At 43.5% G+C, this 15,775-nt stretch overlaps 1 protein-coding gene across 3 annotated transcripts in view; it reads left to right on the top strand.

The window, feature by feature from the left end:
- GPC3 (glypican 3) overlaps window positions 1-15,775 on the top strand; it is a 293,898-nt gene that overhangs the window by 241,176 nt on the left and 36,947 nt on the right. For all 3 annotated transcript variants that reach the window (XM_080990368.1, XM_080990367.1, XM_080990366.1), the window contains one exon: window positions 10,038-10,197. In XM_080990368.1, the coding sequence (XP_080846494.1) occupies window positions 10,038-10,197 (160 nt within the window). The remainder of the gene's footprint in view (window positions 1-10,037; window positions 10,198-15,775) is intronic.

The raw sequence follows: 15,775 nt of genomic DNA, 5'->3' as shown, positions 1-15,775 counted from the left end.
TTCAAGAAGGTATATTTAAATACCTTTTTTAATTCGTTATATATCATCTCCCAGAAAGCCTTAATCTTTGGGCACGTCCACCAAAGGTGAAAAAATGTACCTTCAGTTTCTTTACATTTCCAACATTTATTATCAGGCAAATGGTAGATTTTTGCAAGCTTAACTGGGGATTTTGTGTCAGCATTGTTTGTGCGGGTTCTCTTTGCTATTCGCTTGTGTTCCTTTGGTGGTGAGAGAAATTGGGGTTGGCCTAGGGTGCGGTTGCTTGTTTGGGGTTGGCTGTGGTGAACTTTGTTTTCATGTGTGAGTGAGGTGGGTGGATGTTTTGGATCAGGTTAGCCATATTGATTTGTATATTGTTGGTGGATTCTTGTCATTGTCTTGTTGGGCTGTGTATGTGATAAAGGGGAGCCATACCGGGGTGAAGGTGTCTTCTTCTGTTTGTCCCTGTGTCAGTTTCAGTTTATTGGTTAATTTTTCTAGTAGGGCTGTTTCCCATACTATTTGGTACCATTGGCCCATGCTTACTCCTTGTTGGTTTCTGCTTTCCTTCACTGTGCAGCGAAAGGGCTTGTCACGAGACAGGTGTTTACATTCCACAGTCTGTACTGTTGGAGTTTCTCACGGGAAAGGGAGGCTGGATGTGACGTACACTGGTTTCCTGTTTTTTCACTTTGTGATTCTCTCCGAGCTGTTGAGGAGAGAGGATGCATTTTTCTCCTCCGGCAGAGGCAAGATGTCTTTCTGTAATATACCAGCTTTGAACTGTAAATAAAGCAATATAGAGTATGCAGCACGTACTCCTCATCCTTCCGCTGGGCACGGGACTCTGCTTTAAATCAACACGTGGTTATGGGCTCCAGAAGTCGAATCGGAGTGCCGGCAAAGGATCGGAATGCAGAGGGACAGGTCGGATCGGAATCTGCTCTGCGCGTAAAAGTGATTGATGAGGTATGTGCTACTGCTCCGGGCAGCCTGCCAGCTTCTAGTTAATGGCTTTATGGCTGGACTTTGAACTTTCAAAGCCGTTTTGCCGGGAATAGGCAAAAGGCTCCCAGGCACAAGTTACTATGCTGGGGAAATCGAAAGTAACTTTTAAGTGCGCTTTTGGAATAAGGCAGCTGCAGCAGTGACGCAGCAAGATTTAAAGCAGCATATATGACGCTGAAGGCTAATGCCAGAGTCATGATGGCCCTTCAGGATGCTTGTGGGATTCCTAAACTCAACAAGAAAAATTACGCGGACTGGGTTCTGTATGCAGAGGCAATTCTGCGGAAAGAGGGTTTGTTTGAGGTGATTACAGAAACCCCCCCAGCTCCAGTTACAGATGCATGGGAAGCTAAGGATTCCAAAGCAAGGGGAACTCTTACATTGATAGTATCCCCAGAAGAGCTCTGTCTATTGCGTGATAAGACCTCAGCCAGAGAAATTTGGGACGTTTTGAGAGAGGCTCACTTAAGGACAGAAGCTGGATCCACTATGTTTTACTTTAACGAGCTGCATAATATGGCTCTTGCTGAAGGTGGAGATGTGCGTTTACATCTGATGGAGATGCAAAATCTGAGACATGAGCTGCAACAGAGAGGACTCAACTTTCCAGAGGCTGTGTATTCTTTCATGATACTACAATCTTTGGGTTCAGGTTGGGAGTCTGTTGCAACCCAGATTGCTGTGCAGCCAACCGCTCAGCTAACAGTGGACTATGTAACTGCCGTGATTTTAAATGAAGCAGATCGCCGGGGTGCTAGCTGCATGGGCAAGGGGGAGTCTTCACAGACGTCGTCCCATAGTGCAGTGGAACCACCAGATGGCGCCAAAGCTTTGAAGGCAGTGAAATGCTACTCGTGTGGACGTCTAGGCCATATGAAGAGGGAATGCAGATATCCCAGGGCCAAGACAGAACAGCGCAGCGATAGCTCATCGCGCGGAAAAGGCCGAGGCAAAGGCAAAGGTCCGGTGTCTAGGACAACGCAGCACAAGGCTATGGTTTCACGCTTCACTCCAAAGGTTGCAGAGGTCCAGAAGACGTCTAGATCTTTCTTCGTTGTTGATTCAGCGGCGACCCACCACATGTGCAACGATAAGAGACTGTTTGTGTCTTTTACACCGCAGGAAGGTGCGATTCACCAGGCGGATGACCACACTATTCCCAGTAAAGGCTACGGAACTGTTGTTCTTCACAGTTTGGACTTATCGATACAGAATGTGCTTTACGTGCCAGACGCCAAACATAATCTGCTCAGCGTTGGACAGCTGAATGAGCGGAACATTGACGTATCCTTCAAGAACAAGAAGTGCATCATCACAAAGAAAAATGATTATGTATTGCATGCTGAATATGTTGATCGTTTGTTTGTTTTGTATTATGATGATGTTGTGCAGGATGACACTTGCTGCATTGCAGGTTCTAACAAAAGTTTGCATGCAGAATGTATTCACGATTTTCATAGAAAATTTGGTCATTTGCATTTTGAGGCAGTATCTAAAATGCCTGCCTTGGTTGAAGGTATGACTATTAAACCCTGCAGGTACCACATGAAGTGCAAAGCATGCGCAGCAAACAAGGTGAAAATGGCTGCGAAGGGTAAGGTGTCTAGTAGGCAAGCTACAGAACCATACCAGGTTGTTCATGCTGATTTGGTTGGACCACTAGCGCCCTCTTTGGGTGGCAATAGGTACTTCATGGTTCTCATTGATGCATTTTCCAGGTATATTTATGTGTACAATCTCAAGCAGAAATCAGAGGCTTTTCCTAGGTTCAAGGAATTCTGTGCTTGGTTGGAAAATGTGCACGGTAAGAAGATAAAGACTCTTTTCAGTGATCGCGGGGGGGAATTCACTTCTCAGCAGTTTGAAGCTTTTCTGACTGAGAAAGGAATTCAACACGATTTGTCTAGTCCTCGCTCGCCATGGCAGAATGGACTTGCGGAACGGGCAAATCAGACATTGCTTCAAGGGTTAAAAACCTTGCTGCATGATGCCAATCTTCCAGAGAGTTATTGGGCCGAATCTCTCTCGTGTTTTGTTTACAGTTACAATCGCAGGTTATCTTCAGCGATTGGTTGTACCCCCTATGAGAAGATGTTTGGCAAGAAGCCATACATCAAACACATGAAGATTTTTGGTTCTGACATGTGGGTTCGCTCACCACAAAACTCCAAGTTAGACAAGCGTGGATTGCATGGTATCTTTCTAGGTTATCAGAAAGGGTCTTACAGAATAATGATGACTGACTCTAAGACAATTAAGCTCACGAGAAGTGTTGAGTACAATGCAAAGTGGGGGGAGAATGTGGGAATTTTCCAATGTTATCCTGATGACGGTGATGAGACTGAGGATAGTCAAAAGCAACCACAACAACCCACACCCACTGATGAAGGTTCTGAGTCTGAATCTGAAACTGAATCGGGTGATTCAGAGGATTTCAAGAGTGCGAAAGCCTCTATGCGACCCTCTGAAAGCTCTGATCAAGAATTGGAGGAACCATTGTTCACAATAGGTCGTTTTTCTCCTAAGAAGGAAGAGGAGAGTGTTGAAGACTTAAGACTAATTCGTAGGTCACAGAGAGCCACAAAAGGCAGACCTCCAAAGAGATTTGCTGATGAGTTTGCTACGATAGCAGTAACAGCTGTTAAAAGCTCCAAGAAGGTATTTGAACCTTCAAGTTTCCAAGACATCCAGGGTTTGGATTCAAAGGAAGCTGAGCCATGGTTAAATGCCATGAAGGCTGAGCTTGATTCCTTAGAAAGGAACAAAACATGGGAGCTAGTTCCAGTAGTTCCAGGAATGAAACTGCTTGGAAGCAAATGGGTCTTCAAAGCGAAGACAGATCAAAATGGCAAGATAGTCAGACACAAAGCCAGATTGGTAGCCAGAGGTTTTGCACAGGTACCAGGTGAAGACTATCACGAGACCTATTCACCCACAGTGAGATATGAAAGCATTAGGCTTATGCTCAAGCTAGCTGCAGAGGGAAATCTGCACATTAGTCACCATGATATTAATACAGCTTTTCTGTACGGTTCTCTGGATGAATCACTTTATATGCTTCCACCTGATGGCGTACAGGTAAAACAGGGATTTGTTTGTGCTCTGAAGAAATCCCTTTATGGTCTCAAACAAAGTGCACGGTGTTGGCACACAAAACTCACTGAAGTATTGTTTTCTCTAGGTTTTCAGCAAGGGAAAGCTGATCCATGTGTATTTGTCAAAGAGGAGGGGCAAAAGAAACTGTACTGTTTGTTTTATGTTGATGATTTATTATTCTTTTGGAAAGATGTCGCAATGTACAATAATGCCCTAGCTCAACTGAAAGAGCACTTTGACATGAAAGATCTTGGTGAGGTAAACAACTACCTATCTCTGGAAATAGAGAGAGATCAAGATGGTAACATTCTAGTACACCAGTCACGGAAAATTGCTGATGTGTTAAGCAAACTAAATCTGATGGATGCTAACCCTGTAGACACACCGATGACAACAGGTTATCAGGTAGATGACACTGAAGAAGCATTTTCTGACACTACATTGTACAGAAGTGTGCTAGGCAAGCTAAACTTCATTGCCAGATGTTCAAGACCAGACATTGCTGTTAGCTGTAATTTGCTAAGCAGACAAGTCAACAATCCTAGTGTCAAGGATTGGAAAGCTCTGAAACGCATAGCGCGGTATTTGAAAGGCACTATGCATTACAGACTGAGATTTAACAATCAGAAGTCTGGTGGTCTTGAGATATTTGCAGATGCAAGTTTTGGAAGTGACACTACAGACAGGAAAAGTACGTCTGGAGTTTGCTACATGTACAATCAGAGTCTGTTTGATTGGTCATGCAAGAAGCAAACAACAGTTAGCTTAAGTACTTGTGAAGCCGAACTGAATGCACTATCGTATTCACTTAAGGATTGTGAATGGTTAATACAATTGTGCAAAGATATGAAAATTCCTGTCAAATGTCCAATCCAGGTTTACCAGGACAACAAAGCATGTTTGGCTTTGCTGAAGTCTGAAGGTTGTAAGCAAAGCACAAAGCACTTGCAATTAAAGTTGCAGCATGCTAGGGAATGTATTCAGAAGGGACTCGTAACGGTGTCCTATATGCCAGGTAATGAAATTCCTGCTGATGTATTGTCCAAGATTGTATCAAGGGATCAACACTGTACCTATGTGCAGAAGTTGGGTTTGTACTGATATTGTACGAACACGCTGCCCAGTGATGTTCACAGAAAGGGGGAGGATGTTGGTTTCTGCTTTCCTTCACTGTGCAGCGAAAGGGCTTGTCACGAGACAGGTGTTTACATTCCACAGTCTGTACTGTTGGAGTTTCTCACGGGAAAGGGAGGCTGGATGTGACGTACACTGGTTTCCTGTTTTTTCACTTTGTGATTCTCTCCGAGCTGTTGAGGAGAGAGGATGCATTTTTCTCCTCCGGCAGAGGCAAGATGTCTTTCTGTAATATACCAGCTTTGAACTGTAAATAAAGCAATATAGAGTATGCAGCACGTACTCCTCATCCTTCCGCTGGGCACGGGACTCTGCTTTAAATCAACACGTTGACAGGTCTCTCCAGTGTCTGGCTATGATGTTTCTGGTTGCTGAAAGTAGGTGGGCGATGAGTTCATTGTGATGTGAGTTTTTGTCTTGGAAGATGTTTAGTAGGGCCAGTTCTGGGATGATTTCTAATACTTGCTTAGTTATTTTACATATTTCTTGTATGGCTGTTGTCCAAAATAATTTGTGCTTTTTGAAACAATGTGTACATTGCAATGTAGTCACCCTTTGAAATCCATTCACACTTTTCTGAGACAACAAAAATGCAGATGCTAGGATAAAGTGTGCATAAAAATTAATGTGTTTGTGAAAATAGCATACTTGACACTCTGACTTGCAAGGGAAGCATTTAAGAAATGGCACCCCCCTCCAGCCCCCTGAATTGGTTCGGCCTGCTCTAACAGCTAAGCTGCACATTTGCTGAAATTTCCTTGAGCTTTTGGCTATTAATCTAGAGATCTAATCAAGGCCAAATTCTGGTGAATGCAATAATGCCTACTTGATCCTTCAGTTAAGGTTTGGTGTTGCTCAGCAGCAGCAAAGGGGAACAGGGGGTGAAGTTTGACCAGTAAAACCACAGACTCAAGATTGTACCTGAAACAAACCACTCAGCTTAATAGTCTCCAAACTTTTATTAATGATGAGGATGATACTACATTTAATTTGTTGATTGCCTTCTAAACCACCATCTCAAAGCAATTTATACATAAAAAGAGGGGGGAAAGACAATCATCAAATACTTTTAAGACAAGACTAAAACCCTGACAAGTGGGCCCTTGTGTCAAAGACCCATTCATCCAGCAAGGAAAGTCTGTTGAACAAAAATGTCTCCAGCTGTTTTTGAAAAGTACATGTAGTAGGTACTTGTCATATCTAGACAAGGATGCTATTCCAGAGAACTGCCATTTTGGCAGAGACCCGTAAGGCGGAGACCCGTAAAAATCACAGGCGGGAGAAGCTTGTGAACGTGGGATTCGGCGGGCACCTTCTGCGCCTCCCCTACTCGCGGGGAAACCCGTTTTCGGGTCTCCGGAGCGACGTGGGTTGAGTGGCGCGGTGCTTCGAATCGTCTGCTTCTTCCACGGAGCGAAGCTGCACAGCCGTTGCCGGAGAGCGCTGACTTTTTCCTGTGGACAATTTGACCTTAAAGTAATTACCCGTGAGTAGAGCTGAAACGGGAGAATTGGATTTCTAAAAGTATAATTTGGTATTGAAGCGGGGAGGTTCAAAACAGGAAGTCCGCCTCCCCCTTTTGTAAATAGACTGAGGCAATGAAGTTGCAAGCTGGAGTCCTGGAAAGTCTTTTGTAAAAGATTAAATTTCCATCGGTAGAGAACAAAACCCCCCTTTGGAGGCAGGAGAAGAGGGGGGGGGGAGTTGTGGACTGAATATGCCTGCAGGAGAGAGCAAAGGGATCTAAAACACCGCCGCTCTGACCCTGGAAACGGGCTGCTAGTAGGTTTGACGTACTTTGGAATGTTCATTGACAGCGTTTAGAAAGTTCATTGACAGCTAGTTAAACAAGAGAAACACAGGGAGAAGAGACGGTGGAAGAAGATTGGAAAAAGTTTAAGACTATTTATAGAAATATTGTAAAAATAATGAATGTTAGAAAAATGTTGGAATGAAGTTATATGGCTTTAGTAGAAATGCTATAAGGAATTAAGTATAAATAAACTAGGATGGGGGTAGGCCAAGGTTTTGAAAATGGTATAGGTGCAATATATTCTGAACAAAAGGCTAAATTAATTGTAAATAATGTGGTGACGGAAGAATTTAAGATAGAAAAAGGGACACGACAGGGGTGCCCAATCTCCCCACTGCTTTTTATATCGGTCCTGGAGGTTCTGCTGAATATGATTAGAAGGGACCGGTTGGTTAAAGGTATACAGGTCGGAGCCAAACAGTACAAACTGAGAGCATTTGCAGATGACTTAGTATTGACGTTACAGGAGCCAGAATCTAGTACTAAAAGGGTTTTAGAACTGATTCAAGAATTTGGTCAAGTGGCAGGATTTAAATTGAACAAGTTAAAAACTAAGGTTTTAGAGAAAAATTTAACACCGATTGAAAGAGAGCGGTTTCAGAATGAGACAGGCTTGACTGTGGTTAAGAAAGTTAAATACCTGGGGATTAATATGACAGCCAAAAATGGGAACTTATTTAAAGATAATTATGAAAAATGTTGGACGGAAGTGAAAAAAGACTTAGAAATTTGGTCAAATTTGAAGCTTTCACTGTTGGGTCGTATTGCTGTGATAAAAATGAATGTATTGCCTAGAATGTTGTTTTTGTTTCAAAAATTGTGGACAAGATGGACTGTTTCAAGAAGTGGCAGAGAGATATTTCTAGATTTGTCTGGCAGGGCAAGAAGCCCAGAATAAAATTTAAGATATTAACTGATGCAAAGGAAAGGGGTGGATTCACCCTGCCAGACTTTAAACTTTATTATGAATCAGCAGCCTTTTGCTGGTTGAAAGAATGGCTACTTCTTGAAAATACAGACATTCTGGATTTAGAAGGTTTTAATAATGTATTTGGATGGCATGCATATTTATGGTATGATAAGGTCAAAGCACATAAAGCATTTAAAAATCATATCGTCAGGAAAGCACTGTTTAATGTTTGGATAAGATATAAGGATTTATTGGAAAACAAAACCCCAAGGTGGTTGTCACCGATGGAAGCGAAAGCTCTGAAAAGGCTCAATATGTAGGCCAAATGGCCGAAATATTGGGAAATTTTGGAACAAGAAGGAGACAAACTGAAATTGCAGAGTTTCGAGAAATTAAAAAACAAAGTGCGAGATTGGCTTCACTATTATCAGATAATGGAGGCATACAATTTGGATAAGAAAATTGGCTTCCAGGTGGAAAAATCAAAACTAGAAACAGAATTGTTAGAACCCAAAACTAAGAATTTGTCAAGAATGTATAACTTGCTGTTGAAATGGAATACTCAGGATGAAACGGTGAAATCTGCTATGATTAAATGGGCACAAGATGTTGGACATAATATTATGTTTGCTGACTGGGAACAGTTATGGACCACAGGTATGAAGTTTACGGCATGTAATGCCCTAAGAGAGAATATTATGAAAATGATATACAGGTGGTACATGACCCCAGTCAAGCTTGCAAAAATCTATCATTTGCCCGATAATAAATGTTGGAAATGTAAAGAAACCGAAGGTACATTCTTCCACCTTTGGTGGACGTGCCCAAGGATTAAGGCTTTCTGGGAAATGATATATAATGAACTGAAAAAGGTATTTAAATATACCTTCTTGAAGAAACCAGAGGCCTTTCTCCTGGGCATAGTCGGCCAATTGGTGTCAAAGAAGGATAGAACTTTTTTTATGTACGCCACAACAGCAGCAAGAATACTCACTGCAAAGTATTGGAAGACACAAGATTTACCCACTTTGGAAGAATGGCAGATGAAGCTGATGGACTATATGGAACTGGCAGAAATGACTGGCAGAATCCAAGACCAGGGAGAAGAGTCGGTGGAAGAAGAGTGGAAGAAATTCAAAGATTATCTACAGAAATATTGTAAAATTAATGAATGTTAGAATGATGTGGGATAGAAATTAAGTGGTTTCCAGCTGTAATGCTTTAAGGGATATGAAAAAAGGGTTATAAATAGGTAAAAATCTAATGCTATTATTTTTAAGATCAAGGATTAGGATAATTAAAGAGGGTAAGGATTTGCTGAACCAACAGATTGAAGTGGAATACAAAAAAAGGAGGTATGAGGAGGTCCGGGAAACAAGCTAAAAGAAAATAAGTAATGGAAAATCTGTGTGTTTTTAACCATTTTTATTTTGTATTTTTGTTATTTTTTCACTTTTATTGTAATATTTTAAAAAATCTTAATAAATATCTTATAAAAAAAATTAAACTAATAGAGTATTAAAGGGAAAAATAAGATTAGAATATGTTAAGATAATTATAGGATAGAAAACAGAGGAAGATGGAAAGGAATTGCTGAAACAATTAATAGAAGTGGAATACAAAAAGGGAGGTGTGAGGAGGTTGTGGAAATAAGGGAATGAAAGTTAAGATATTGAAATTGTTTTGTGTTTTAAATGGTTTGCGTCTTGTTTTGTTAATCTTATGTTTTTTCTTTATTTTCTTTGCTTTTTCTTTTTCTTTTTTGTTTTTTCTGTTCTATTGTGTTTAAATGGTTGGAAAATCAATAAATATTATTTTTTTAAAAAACAAAACAAAAACAGAGAACTGGGGAAGCCACAATAAAAGCCCTGCTCCGAGTAACAGCAGATCTTTGGAACTTGTAGGACAAACTCTTCCACAGACCACAGGGAACTCCTGGGGGTGTAAGGGATACATGGTGTTATGAGGGATACAGGACTTCAGGGAATACAACAATATAAAAGTTACATAAGAATCAAAGGCAACAGATGTGATGAATCTCCTGGCATTTGAAGCCCCTCTGATCCTTTCCCCCTTAAATATATTGTCTTCCAGCTCCTAAAAGGAATGTCCATCTCTCGCCGGAAAAATCTGGAGAAACCAGAAGATGAGGATGAAGCAGGAAGTGGGGGCTGTGATGACGAGGACGACTGTGGTGGTGCAACTTCCGGAAATGGGGAATTAAGAGTGAAGAGTCAGTTGAGATTCTTGGCAGGTAACTGGTGAGGTGGGTGGGCAAGGCTGAACTAGCCAGTTCTTTACCCTTTCCGGGCAGGGGGCATGTCTGCAACCAGGGCAGTCAATATATGGCTGTGCATCAGCTGTCCCCCACTTCCAGAACTAAAAGCAGGACTGGGCAAATTCATTGAGGAGTGGTGGGCACCCATCAGTGATGACTCGCAATGCTTGACAGAGGAGGCTCTACTGGTGGTGCCACTGCTGAGTTGCCACTGACCCTTGATCAGGACTTTTCAGTGGTGGTTCCCCTCTTGTGGAACACCCTCCCTGGTGAAGGAGTCTGTCTGAACGGTGGCTATTCCTGGGAAGCTTGAAATTATTAGCAGTGAGGGCATGTTGTTTTCACCTGTTTTCAGCACTGTGTGCTCCAGTGTCTTGCACACAAACTGGTTGTGCTTCTCAAAAACTGAACACACATACATGTGAAGAAGGACTTAGATTAGAGTAGGAATTTGCAGTTTTGAGGCTAACTTCTGTTTTCCTCCACCCCCAATGCACAGACTTAATGGGGAAAGGTTGTTGCTCAATGGAAGAACATCTGCTTTGCACACAGAAGGTCCCAGGTTCAGGCCTGGTGTGTCCAGACAGGGCTGTGAATTCGCCCTGTCTGAAACCCTTGAGAGCCTCTTCCAGTCCATATAGACAATGCTGTGCTAGATGGACCCAATCATCTGGGACGCGTGGCAACATCATCTTGCAAACCCTCACTTATGTTCACATAGGCCTCAGAACTGGTGTTGCTGGCATAACAGTTTCTCTCCCCAACAGCACCACCACTCTGGTTTCCCCATCTATCATGGGAAAGAAACTGTTTTGGGAGGAGAGTGGTGTGCTGCCCTCCTCCCCCCCCCCCAGCAGATGCTGTATCCTGGAAACAGACTCACTGATGCTGCACTTTATGGAACCACCCTTAGGAGATCCTTCCGAATTGGATGGGGGTCCAGAAATTGAAATGATTAGCTTGGGAAAAACCACCCAAGTGATAGCTCAGTGACCACAGTGTTTTGCAAGGATCATTCCCAAAAGCAGTGAATCTCATTATATGGCCTATGTGGATTCCAGGGCATCTTTTAGCCATAGACATCAAACTAGCACCAGTAGATGGGTGAGAACCACAGTTCCCTGGGGTGTTGCTAGGAAGGCTGTGTCCTGTGACTCTATACCTTTGGGTGCCCTTAACCACTGTGCCTTGGGTATACAAGAATGCAAGAAGATCCTGCTACATCACGCCAGCAGCCTGTCTGCCCATCACCATGTGGATAGGGATTTATCCCAACATACAAGTGTTTGCACAGCGATTTCTCCCAATATAAGAATTACATCGCCACCATTATCATTATCGGTACTAGATCAGCCAGTCTTATTACCTGAAGGTTTCCAAGCGACTTATAATGCAGGTAAAAACAAAAATAAATATATTTATACCATAAAGCAGAACAAAAGGCAACCACCTATGTAACAAACACAGGAAACTTTGTCTGCATGCTAACAGTAGTTTGTCAAAAGCTTGGTAGGGGGGGGCGATATAAGTCTTTACCTGGTGTTAGAAAGATGAATGAAGGTGCCAGGTGGACCTCACTGGGGAGCACATTCCAAAGCGTTTGCTGCTTTCATGAATACTTTCATCTGTGTGCATAAGTTACCCTAGCATTTCTCTGCACATTCCTTGGCTGGAGAACTGCATCACAAAATTCAGAGAAGTGCAGATTTCGAAGGATGGGTGTGTTTCGCTTTGCAAACTGTTGCATAGTGAGTGTTATGTTGAGTTCTTCGTTATCTGTGACCTGAATGGAATCTCTCCCACATTCCTCCCTCCCTCCTATGTGGACCACAGTGCAAATGTCACTCGCTCAGTCGCTGCAAAGCAATCCTTTCCCAATCATTGCTGTTTGCTTCCCTCGCCCAAGACCAGACAGATGAACCTGGATAGGCTCAGCCCTCCAGCTTTCAAGTTTAAAGACGAAAACGTGGTCTCTTAAAATGAGGCCAGATGCTTGTATAAATTCCCTCCCCTTGATCAGGGACAATTATGTGCTATTTAATAGAGTGGAAGCTGAGGTATTTAGCCGCTGCTTGTCAGGCACCATATATATATGGATAAATAAAACACTGAGATAGTAAAATACTGGGTAAGAGAGAGCAAAAGTGACCTTTGAGCTATCCTATCCAGCCCTGGTGAATATTGGGCCATGAGAGGCCTTCTGTGGTTCATATACAGAGGGAGGCATCTCCCTCTCCTTATCTAGTGCTCAAGCCATCTTGATGGCCAAAATGGCAGATCTGCAATTGGATCTGTCGGTGGCCTCATCTTTAATGAAATGCAGCCAGTTTTGGATCTGAGAAGCTATGCAGGGGGAGGGGGTGTTTGACCCTTGTTCTTGCACTGCTTCCCCAACCAAAACCCCCATCCATGGGCTCTTCACCCCTCTCCTGATTCTCCCGCAGGGGGTGGTTGGGTAGGTAGAGATGGAGACCAGGGAAATGAGGTAAATGGAGAGAGGGTCAAGCACGTCTCTTGTAGCACCCCCACATGCCTGCAGTTCATTAGTCAAGAAAACAATTCCCCTTCATCATGTGTGTTTTGACCCTGACTGGGAGGGGAGTGGGGTGGGCAGAACCAGAGGGTATGATCTGCTGTGGAAATGGGGTACAGGCTTCAGGTGCACAACTCTGTGCTATCACGCTCGCTCAGACTGCAAGGAACAGACCTGATTCCACCCTCGCCCATTGAAGGACTACTAGGGGGAAGTAGTGGCTTAACAGGGGTGAGCTGGAAAACATCTAGTTCAGATGTTGGCTCCACCCTGGTTACATTAGGTGGTCTTGGGCAAACAGGCATTCCCTGGCCTTGCCACCTGTAAACATTTGTCAGGGATGCTTGAGCTGAGATTCCTGCATGGTAGGGGGCGGACTAGATGGCTCTCAGGGTACCTTCCAACTCTACAACTGCATGATTCTATTCTGTGAAAATGGAATAACAAAACGGACTCTACCCTAGTAGGGGTGTCTGTAAGGACTTCTGTTTGCAAGGAGTTAATGTATTGGGAGCACTGGATTTATTCTTATGGGGATTCGAGCCATTATGGCTTTTCTCTGCCTCAGGGCGAGCCCACCCATGAAGTGGGGTGAAGCAGCTGCCTCAGGCTGCAGAAGTCCCCTAGGCATCACACTCACAGCCTCCCTCACACAACCCACCCTGAAACCTCCACCACTGGCAGGGGTGCAACTTGAATAAAATATTGGGGTTGAGGGCAAGTAAGCCCTGCCCCACATTTTTTATTTTATTAGCCCCCTCAAATATTTCATTGGGGTGCTGAATTGACCTCAGCCCCTAGGAGTTGGCTCCTATGACTTCTGGCAGAGAAGCAGTGGCGATGCAGGCAGCAGAGGTGATGTGGGGGAGGTGCCACGTGGCAGTGGTGGCAGTGGCAGTGGCAGCAGCTTGAGGAAGGTGGCAGAGCCACTTCCCATTTTGCCTTAAGCAGCAAAATGGGACACAACTCCCCTGCTCTGCCTCCACGATCAGAGACAGCAAGGCTTCTGAACGCCAGTTGCTGGGAGCCACAGGATGGAAGAGTGTGGCTCTTGTGCTCAGGGGTCCTGCTTGCAGGTTTCCCATTGGAGCGTCTGGGTGGCCACTGTGAGAGCAGGATGTGGGACCAGATGGATCATTGGTCTAATCCTGCAGGCTCTCCTTATATTTTAAGGTTCAATCACAGTAATATATACATAAAATAAGAAACATGTTATTACTCATTTTAACACTGTACTTGTTTCCCTGTGTCCATTTCTGCATATGGCAATGTAGGAATATGCAGCTGCCCGTATGGGGTTCAAACCTGCAACCTTTGCATTCTCAGCACCACACTCTAACCAACAGAGTTATATTTGTGTATACAAATAGCATGGATTTTTAATTATTTTTTTTTGCATGGTCCTCCAAGCCTTTGGCAGTCTGTAAATTATGAGCTCCCCCTTCCCCGCCCCGCCCCCCAGCCAGCAATGCTAAACCCACATGTTTTTATACCAAAGCAAAAGTCACAAATCCTGCAAGGTTTTCCATTTGGGGGCGATTGAGGTTCTGGCAGCCGTCAGCATCCATGTCAAGCATTCCTGAGAGATGAAACCTTTCAACTGATTTTAAGTTAATTTTAATTGCTCTACTCTGAGTAAAATGAGACATATATATTTGGGACCCACCCTATTTTTGTGATGGCAGTATTTTTAAACCATTTTTAGTGTTGTATTTTAAATTGTGCTGGGGCCTTCAGGTGAAGGGCAGGGAATAAACTGAAATACTACTACTACTACTACTACTAATAATAATAATAATCGTCATAAAAAGGAGAAGAAGAGGAAGCATTGTTGGATACAACCCAATATTAGTTTGCTCCAGGCTTTACTGTTGTGACTCTGGCAGACATCAGATATATTTGCTATAAACTGCTAGACAGCCACTGGATTTGCAAGGATCCTGTTTCGTGGCAGCAAGATTTAACTTACCCCTGCTTTCCCCCTTCTCAAGCCTGCCTGCCACAGTCTTCTTCCCACAGCTGTTATTCCACTTCATAAAAAGAACTCAAGAAGTAACTCATAATCAGGGGAAGGTACATAAAGGTAAAGGGACCCCTGACCATTAGGTCCAGTCGCAGATGACTCTGGGGTTGTGGCGCTCATCTCGCTTTATTGGCCAAGGGAGCCAGTGTACAGTTTCCGGGTCATGTGGCCAGCATGACTAAGCCGCTTCTGTAAACCAGAGTAGCACACAGAAACGCCGTTTACTTCCCACCAGAGTGGTACCTATTTATCTACTTGCACTTTGACATGCTTTCAAACTGCTAGGTGGGCAGGAGCAGGGACCGAGCAACGGGAGCTCACCCTGTCGCGGGGATTTGAACCACCGACCTTCTGATCGGCAAGCCCACAGCGCCACCCGCGTCCCTGGGAAGGTACATAGCTGCTTCAATTGCATATTGTTTTTATGTTGGAAAACAGCAGTGTGAAGGCTCCTGAAGGCAGACAACTCTTAAGGCAGAATATGTGTACAGATTCATGTGCTCTGCTATGCATCCTAGATGGCAGGTCAGTTCTTGCTCCTCAGGTTAGTTCTTGCACCTCTGCCCAGTTCTTGCTCCTCAGCTGACTCTGTTTGGGTAGCTTCTTTGCCTGGGAACCTGGCAGAAGTTCTTAACTCGCCATAGGTGAATAGGTCTGTTCGCCTCTTGTGGTATCAGAGGGTGGCTGCAGCCAGTTGTAGCTATCTTGTGAGCCAGCAAACTTTTCTTCCAAATTCCAAACTTAGGGTTATAGTGCAGTCTTACCTTATTTATTTTGGGCTCTTAATGACTTACTATTTGAATGAACCAATGTTGGAAAGAGCCTGCTGTTTTACAAGGCATTAATTCTACCCTAGCATGGGAGAAAGGCAAGGGGGAGAACTGTTATCTTGAAAGTGTGTGAGCACATTTGCTGAAATTTCTCTTCTTTTGTTTTGTTTTCAAAGAAGTCTTGATTGGAAATCAAGAATTCCTTGTCAAAATGCAGATTTATTAGAG

Source organism: Podarcis pityusensis (assembly GCF_964106645.2).
Source record: "Podarcis pityusensis genome assembly, chromosome: Z".
Taxonomy (NCBI): Eukaryota; Metazoa; Chordata; class Lepidosauria; order Squamata; family Lacertidae; genus Podarcis; species Podarcis pityusensis.
The sequence above is the reverse complement of the archived record's forward strand: the minus strand, read 5'-3'. Positions and strand labels throughout refer to the sequence as shown.